This window comes from Chlorella variabilis (genome assembly GCF_000147415.1).
Source record: "Chlorella variabilis unplaced genomic scaffold CHLNCscaffold_10, whole genome shotgun sequence".
NCBI classification, from domain to species: Eukaryota; Viridiplantae; Chlorophyta; class Trebouxiophyceae; order Chlorellales; family Chlorellaceae; genus Chlorella; species Chlorella variabilis.
Window position 1 is genome coordinate 872,626 of NW_005435078.1, and position 8,849 is coordinate 881,474.

General features: G+C 69.5%; 1 protein-coding gene across 1 annotated transcript; it reads right to left on the reverse strand.

The window, feature by feature from the left end:
- Window positions 1-5,319: 5,319 nt before the first annotated feature.
- CHLNCDRAFT_23122 (hypothetical protein) lies at window positions 5,320-6,061 on the reverse strand (the record flags this gene model as incomplete). Its single annotated transcript, XM_005847725.1, has 2 exons — window positions 5,320-5,553; window positions 5,930-6,061. The coding sequence occupies 2 exons, from the start codon at window positions 6,059-6,061 to the stop codon at window positions 5,320-5,322; spliced, it is 366 nt and encodes a 121-aa protein (XP_005847787.1).
- Between the last annotated feature and the right edge of the window lie 2,788 nt (window positions 6,062-8,849).

Genomic DNA, 8,849 nt, shown 5'->3' on the forward strand with positions numbered 1-8,849 from the left:
TATGCTGAGCTCTTCCACAGTCCCGGCCACGCCTTGCCCTCCCTGGCCGCCTTCCTCGGCCAGGCCAGGCAGGGCCGGCTGGCCCGGTTTGCCGACCGGTGCCATGAGGAGCATGCTGCTGCCCTGGCACAGTGACTCCCTCGGTTCCCTTGAGTAGGGCCCAGGCATCTTTTGCCCGGCCTTGGCTCCCGACCCACCCCCTCCCCCCGCAGGTAAGAGCAGCGTCAGCGTCAGCAAGCAACGGTCAGCGGCAGCCCCACCACCCCCACCTCCGCCTCACACACTCACTGGCCCCTTGCGCGATGGCACGCCGGCATGTTGGCATGGGAACGCCAAGCCCGGCACGGTAGCGGCGGCTGACTGAGTAATGGCACAGCCGACCGCCGCGGCAGGCCACTTTGCACTCCTGCCTGCAATGCATGCACCCTTACATGTGCAGCCTTCTGGTATTTTCATGTGCCTGGGAGATGTGCGGGCATGGGGGCCCATGTGCCCCATGCCATTTGAGTGCCCGGCGGCGGCGCTGCCTGCCGCCGGGAGCCCGCACCAGCATCGGCACCCGTCGGCCTGGCAGGCCTAAGCTGCTAAGGATCCCCACGTCCCCCACCACGTTGTGGGGGTTGCGTGTCCGGCAGGACGGGGAGCGGGGCCAGGGTGGGGTGACCCTGGGACGCTCAGCTGGGGGGAGGGTGGTCGGAGCCATGGAGAGGGTGCTCCATGGTCCACCCCCTCTCTTGATGCCCCTTGATCACGTGTGCCCCCTGCCCAAGGTCTGCTCACGCGGCCTATCATAGCGGGGTGACTGTAACACAGGGTTACTTGAGCCATTATCCTGCCATCCAAGCTGCAACATGATGCTCTCCTGCGCCACCAAGGGCATGCCCATGGGCAGCCCCAGGCCGGCCTTCCGCCCAGCCAGCACGCACAGGCCTCGTGCCAGGGCCGTGCTGGTCGTGAGATCTGCGCAGCGGCCGTCCAAGGCAGCCAGGGCCGGCGCCGCTCTGGCGAGCGTGGCGGCCGCGGCGGCACTGCTGCTGGGGGCGCCAGGTGAGGTCTCCAGAGGGCGCTGTGTGCGGATCTGGCCACCCGCCACGCGACATTCTGTGGGCACCAACCAGATGCTGGCACTGAGCCGCCGCCACGCGCTGCCGTATGTGCTTCTGCAGGCGCGGGCCTGGCAGCCGACCGCGCCGTGGGTGCCACCGTCATTCCGGCCGAGGCCTCCGACATCCCCGCCCGCCAGCCCATGCCCGCGCCGCCCTTCTGCCCCGATGACCAGGCCCCCTGCCCAGACGAGGAGCAGGGGCAGGGGGTGGAGGGCTTTGACGCCACCCAGGCGAGTGCGAGTGGCAGCGTGCAGCTGCTTGTCAGCATGCTGTGTGTGAGTACAGTGTGTGGGTGTGTGCTGCGCTCACCGGCCTGCTTTGCCTGAGCGGCCCGCTGCAGGGCGTGAGGAACCTGCAGGATGACCTGAAGAACGCGGCGGAGGCTGCAAAGGAGGGCGCTCGTGGCCTCAAGGTGTGCCGCAGCTCTGCCGCCCGCCTCCTGTCGCCCCGGGCCGCATGCCTCTGGATGTTTCTGGCCCAGCGCTCTGCTCCCCGGCCCGGCTGCCTGTGCTGCGCCGTTGCTCCGGCAAGCAGCCTGCTCGGCGCGTCTTCTCCCTACAGCCCTGCCCCTGCTGTAGAGCATGCCAGCCATCTCTTGAGCCCGCCGGTCCTGCTGCTTGCCCGCCGCCGCCGCCCGTGCACCGCAGGAGGGCGCTCAGTCTGCGGCGGAGCAGGCGGGGTCTGCCATCAAGGCCGCCCCCGGCAAGCTGGCTGGCGAGGCGGAGCGCAGGGCCCAGGAGCTGGGTGGCGGCGACAAGGCGCCCTCTACCGGCCGCGGGGAGGGCTGGCTGCGCTGAGCGGCGCTCGGCTGGCAGCGGCGCGGCGTGGGCAGGGCTGCTGGCTGCCCCTCCGAGTTAGCAGGAGCCACCATGCGCCTGGCCAACACTTCCAAGGTTCGAGAGACTGCCTTTGGAACGCAGCAGTGCAGATTCTTGCAGGCCTTCTTGTTTTAAATTCATTGATTCGTTGAGAGAGGTATGTGCATGCGGCACAGGATGATGTGAAACAAACGACGCTGCTCAGCAGCAGGACAGAGCGGGCCCAGCTTCCGTCAACGACCAAGGCAGGAAGAGGGCAAGCCAACCAGCAGGGGCAGAGAAGGCAAACACTACAGGGCTGGTGAAAAAAAGGGGCCATTCATTATGGAATTGGCAGCACGGTGGAACTGCCACAGGCCCCAAACAGGCTCGGGGATGGCTGGTCAGCGCAGACAGGACCAGAGGGTTCCTTCTTCTCTACATTGAGGCACTATTGCGGCGCGGTGCTGGTGGGACAGGGGGACAGGACAGTGCTGGGCAGGGGCCGCCTCCCGGGCGTGGGCGCCAGGCAGGCTTTGGGCGCCCGCGCTCCCCAGCGCCTGCTGTCGCTCACGCCAGGGCGTACCCAGCCAGCTGCTTCTGGTGGTGGAACGCCTGCTGGTGCTGCATCGTGCAGGGGGAGGCCAGCTTGGGAGCCACAGCGGCCGGGGTGGGCACGGCGGCAGCGGCGGCGGCCGCCGCCGCGGCCTGCTGCTGCTGCTGCAGCAGCGCCACCAGCTGGGCAGACTGCTCGTACGCCGTGATCGGCGCAGCGGCGGCAGCGGTGGCGTGCGCGGGGTGGTAGGTGGCGGGCAGCGCCGGCGCCGGCGCCTTCGCCTCTGCGGGCGCTGGCGGCGCCAGGCTGGCACGCTTCAGGGCCGCACGCTGGGAGGTCAGCAGCGCCTGCATTAGCTGCACGTCCCCTTCAATCTCGGTGGGGTGCAGAGACAGCGGGATGGGGCGGAACTGCGGGGTGGGGAGGAGAGGCGGGGACGAGGGGGCGGCGAGGCGAGAAGTTACGGCGGAGGCAGGAAAAGCCTCGGCCAGGCTGGCAGGGCCAGGCATTGCCACGGGGCCTCCGCAGCCGCAGCCCAGCTCACCATGTAGGGCATGTAGTAGGTCTGGTGCTTCACTTTGGGCTTCTGGGTGCCGCGGCGCTTGGGCGGCATCTCAAGGTTGGCGGTACTGGAGGTGGCAGGCTGCAAGGCATGGCGGCGGCGCCATGTCTCAGCACCCAGCACCTGTTCAACCCGCGTCGGCGCGCTGAGCAGGCCTGCTGGCCTGCTGGCCGCACCCCCGCTGTCCAGCTGCAATGGTCAAAGGGCCTCTTGCTGGGCGTGGCGTGGGATGAGCATGCGGCTGGCGCCTGCCTGCCTTGCCTAACTTTGACCGCAGCAGCACGGTCGGGCAGTGATTGGGCGGCGCAGCGGGGCAAGGTGCGGGGCAAGACAGGAGGCACACCTCCCGACCAACCTGCTCAAGGAGGCGTTGCTCACACGGTTGCCGGCAGCAATCTTGGGCTGCAGCACAAGCACACTAGCAGCCAAGGCCTGGAGGAGCTGGGCTGGGCGTGTTCCGGTGGGCGGGCGAGGACAGGAGTGAGGCAGACTCCGATAGTGTGGACAGGCGGTAGGTCTCCAGCTGATTAGTGCGACGGCAAAGATTACAGGTGAATGAATGAGGGCAAGCGCGGCCACCGCTGATTTCTCCTCATTTCCAGCCGTGCTGCGTGCTGCGGAGCCTCATGCAACCTCCCCGGTTATCATCCGCTTACCAAAACTTTGCGCTGGTTGTACCCGAATTGATGGTTGGGGGGATCAGATGAGTCTGCGACCAGGCTCCCAAATAAGGGGTCAGGTGTTGCTAGCGCCGCCGACGCCCGGCCGCGCCCAAGATACTTCAAAGGCGTGTTAACCTCCTGAGAACGCAGGATTTACATGGTGACAAGTTTATTTTCCAACTGCTTAGATGGTGGGACCCGGTGCGGCGCGGGCTTCAGCCCTTGCGGTGCGTCACGACGGGGCTGGCGGGGGCGCGTGCGGCAGACGGGGCCGGCGGGAGGGTGGGAGGGCGCATGCTGGCATACAAATCTCAGGAATGCTGCAGGAACAGGGTGGCAGGGCACATGTACAGGAGGCAACAAGGGATGGGGCCGCTGGGGCCGCTGGGGGGCTATGCCATGACCGCCTGCTGCTGCTGGGTCGGCTGCCCGGGTGGGGCCGGCGCGCCGCTCGCGCCGGCGCCGCCGCCGGCCGCCGCGGCCTTGCTGCTGCCCCACTGCTGCTGCTCCGACGGGTTGCCGCTCTCGTTCTCGTCCTCTCCCTGCTGGCTGCTGGGGCTGTAGTCCTCGCTGCTGGCCTCGCCCACGGCGGGCTGCAGCACCTGTGCGGGCCGCAGCCCGCGCTTGCCCGTAGTCTGCTGAATCAGCGACGCGAGGTGCTGCAGGTCTGCCTCGATCTCGGCCTCGCTCAGGGGCAGGTAGTACTCCCGGAACTCGCCGGCGGTCTGCGGCAGCCCGTGGGGGCAGGGGAACAGCGAGGGTCAGAGGTGGTCCCGGGGCGCGCAGCTGCCGGCGTGGTCGGGCGGCGCAGGGCTGGGCGGGTGACCGGTACCCGGGCCGACGGACGGCGCCCGGGCACCCACAGCCATGCCATGGTCCCATCAACCAGGTGAGGAGGCCAGGGGCCAAGAACAGGCGGTCGGGGGAAGCGGCTGCCACCGAGGCAAGGACCGTGCAGTGCAGCGCCCTCCCGGGCCCAGCAGGCCCCGTGAATCCAGCTGGGCGCAGGCGAGCGAGGCGAGGCGTTGCAGGAGTGCAGCGGGCGGCAGAGCAGCTGCCCAGCTGCGCATTCCTGAAATGTGGCTCGTTTGAGCAGGCCGCCCCAGGCAGCCCCACAACGCACCGTTATCAGGGCCTTGAACGTGGTGGGGCACCAGACCAGTGGCTTCCTCTTTTTTGGAGGCATGAGGGGAACGGGCAGCCTGGAGGCTGTAACGAGCTCGAGGCAAGGTTTTCTGGATGCCCGTGACTCTGATTTCAATCTCCGATGCGCAAGGCGACCGGATGGAGGGCTGTGGGTTGGTGGGGCGTTTCCTTCCCATGATCCTTGCCACGTGGCCGACGTTTACCATCGATTGGCTTGATCGATGCCATCAGTTGTCTCCATCGACCACCTCCGCCGCCTTTCAAAAGGCCCTCGACCCCCTCTCTCTTCGGTTACAGCCTGTAGGGTCGATTTGTTTGCAAGCCATGGATACACGGCTCTGGGTGGGCTGCGCAAGTGGTCTGTCGCGCCCCGCCGCCCGCCGCCGCCGCCGCCAGCGCGGGCTGCAAAAACTGCTTCTCTGCTCAGCGGGCAGCCCACTGCCAGCTGCCGGCCGCTGCCTGCGGCCCCTTCCCAAAAACGGCGGCCCCGCTAGCAGGCCAGCTGCGCGGGGCGGGCCTCCATGTTCTGCACCAGCTCCAGGCAGCCGGTGCCCACGCCCACGGGGCGGCCCAGCACGATGCGGGCCGCCGGCGACGTCAGCGCGTCCACGTCGCCGTGCAGCGTGGCGGAGACCAGGAAAGAGGCAGCCGTCTCGAAGCTGATCTTGAGCAGGGGCGAGGTGCAGGCCTCGATGCCGATGCGGTTGCAGGCGCGGTAGCCGCCCTGCGAGGGGGCGCGCCAGGCGGGGGGCGGCAGGTGAGTGGGGGGTCTGCGTGGCGACTGGGCCGCGCGTCAAGGCCTAGGGCCGCAGGGCCTCGTGCCAGGGCCACCAGCCGGCGACGCCCAGCCAGCAGCTGACCCCAGCCAGCAACCAACCCAGCCGCACCACCCCCAGCCACCCCCAACCCCAAGCCCGCAGCCACCCCCAACCCCCAGCCCGCAGCCACCCCCAGCCAGCAATCACCCCAGCCGCAGCCACCCCAGCCACCCCCAACCCCCAGCCCGCAGCCACCCGCAACCCCCAGCCCGCAGCCCCCACCAGCCACTCCAGCCCCCACCAGCCACTCCCACGCCCCCACCAGCCCCAGCGGCCGCCCACCAGGTGCGTCATGTAGTCCGCGATGAGTATGAGGTGGCGTGGGTCCACCCCGATGCCGTAGGCCCCAAACACGCCCGAAACCTCCCGCACGATGCAGGCGCGGCACGCCTCCACGCCGTACGCAGCCAGCATGGCAGCGGGGCTGTTGCACGTCATGCGCTCGCAGTCCACCAGGTCCTGCGGGGTTTTGGGTGGGGCGGGCTCTGTTGGTACCAAACCATATGACAAAGCATCGTTTTGTACAGTTGTTTAGGCATTGTGGGGTGGGCAGGGCGGGGAGGGTGTGGTGGAGAAGGCGAGCGGCGGCAATGAGCGGCGGGGTGGTCCAGGTGACGGCGGCGTGCAAGGGAGGGCGTGGGCGAGACGCACAAGCCCAGAGCAGCCGGGGAGCTGCCCTCGTCCCGGGCGGATAGACGTGCACGGGGCTGGCGTCGCCCGCCCGCGGCGCGGCCCGCGGCGCACCTGCGAGGGCCACACGCCGCGGAGGTTGATGCCGTCCGTCTGCAGCACCTGGCTGCCATCGGCGCCCGCCTCCAGCGTATACGACTTGCTCACGCCTGCGGGGGCAAGGTGCAGGGGAGGAGCGGCGGGTGGGAAGTGATTGGGGTGGGTGGTGCAGGGAGGGGTGGGGGCTGCGCGGGGAGCGGCCATGCAGCGCAGCGCTGCGCTCCTTCCGCTTGTCGCAATCGAGCAGCTGCGGAGCAGGCGGCGGCGGGCGTGCAGGCCAGCCCCCCAGGCGCCAGCGGGGCGCTGACCTGGCACGCCGCGCATGATGGCCTCCGCCGCCACCTTCTCCACGATCTCCCTCATCAGCAGCTTGGGGCAGTCAAGCGGTACCGTGATGGATACCTCGCATGCCAGCCTGCCGCCGTCCACCTCGTGCGCCGACTCCAGGCCCGCGCCGCGCCCGCGCCGCTTGCCGCCAGGCGCGGGCGAGGCCTCGCCCTCCTCCTCGCCGCCGCCCGACGCATCGTCGTCTGCAGCGGGGGGGGGGCATGCAAGGCACGGGTCGGATGCCCATCTGGCGGCGCAGAGGTGGGGAGGCGGCACAAGCAGGCCTGCTGCTTCTTCTCTTTGGCAGGGCGGCAGGCAGGCAGGCCGCCAAGCTCTCTCGCCCACCACACATCGGACCTTTCACACAGACACCGCAGCAGCAGCAGCAGCAGCACCACCACCACCACCACGAGCACCACCACCACCAGCAGCAGGCCAGCCCACCCTCGTCGTCGCTGCCGGCGTGGCGGCGCCGCGCCTCGCGCTCGATCTCCTGCTGAATCGCTGCATCCTCCTCATCCCCCGCCCCATACGTGGCCTGCTCGCCCCGCCCCCCCGTGAACCGCAGCTTGCCCTCCCGGTATTGCTCATCCTCCTGCACCAGGCAGGCAGGGGGGCAGGCTGGGCGCAGGGGGTCGGCTGGGAGGCAGGGCAGTGCGGAGGAGGGCAGCCCACGGCAAGCACGCGAGAGCGACACCAGTCCCAGGACCCGGAGCGCCCTGCACGTGCTGCGACCATGCTGCGACCCGCAATTGCCAGCGCCTGGCATGCAGATGCGCATTCGCTTGCTGGCCTCGCCCCCAGCTGAAACCACCACCACCACCACCAGCCAGCCACCGCACAACCCGCGCCACCCCACCCCATCCCCACCCACCTCTGCATTCTCATCCTCGTCGTCCTTCTCGCTGCGCCGCCGCGCCGCAGGCGCATCCTTCTCGCTGGTCAGCTCCGCGGCGCCGCCCTCCTCGCCGCCGACGCGCGCGGACGCCAGCGGGGCGTTCTTGGCGCCCGCGGTGGAGGCCTTCTTGATGGCGGCCTTGATGGCGGCCTGCACCCAATCCAGATGATCCAGAGGGCACAGGTTTGGGTACAGACAACGAGGCGCCCAGGTGCGTGCGTGGTGGTGGTGGAGGCGGGGGCACGGCGGCCGGCCGGCGGTGCACTAGCGGGGGAGGGGACAAGGGCCCCCAAGCTGCGCAGCCGCCCCAACTCCCGCACAGGCATGCGCAGGCAGCTGCCCTACACCCGCAGCCCACCTGCAGCTTGGGCACAAAGGTGCTTTGGAAGCAGGCCGAGATCTCCTCCCACTTGACCTCCAGCTCCGGAGGGTACAGCTCCTCAGGATAAAACTGCGATACGGGTGGTACGGTACCGGCGGTACGCGCAGCGCGAGGTGTGCGTGGCGGCACGCAGGGGTGCCACAGCGACCGGGGGGCTGAGGGAGGGATGCTGCAAGCGCGGCGCAGCAGGCGCAGCGCAGCGCAGCGCGGCAGCCGTCCGCCCCACCGCCCAGTTGAGGGCCACAACAGCCAGGGCAAATCCATGCGAGCATGCGCAGCGCGGCGCGGCACGGCACCAGGCCAGCCCCCCCCCCCCACCTGCATGCGGACGGTGTACACGCGGCCCCGCCCAAACGCCACCGCATGCGTCTTGGCAATCACATTCTCCTCCACTTGCAGCGCTGCAGCGGGGCAAGGCCCGGGGAGGGGACAGGACTGAGGGGCAGCACTAGTGCGGGGCCAGCAGCAGCCATGGCAGGGGGAAGCGTGGTGGGTGGCTCCTGCCCGGCGCTGCACCAAAGACGGGCTGCTGCCGCTGCGCATGCAGCCCGCCCCCAGGCATCCACACTATCCTGTGATGATGATGCTGCTCATGGAAGGGGGCTGTGGTCGGGACACAGAGACACCCCCACCCCGCCCCGCCCCGCCCCGCCCAGCCCAGCCCGCAGCGCTCACATCGCAGCGCCTCTGCCAGGCGGATGCGCTTCAGGCGCACCGCCAGGTCTGCCGCCGCGGGCGCGCCCAGGCCGGCGTGCAGCGGCAGCGTCATGACGGGGGTCTTGATGGAGGCGGCGGCGGTCATGAGGATCTCGCGCAGCCGCGGGATGCCCAGCGTCACGTTGGCTTCGCCCCTCCCCGCCATGTGA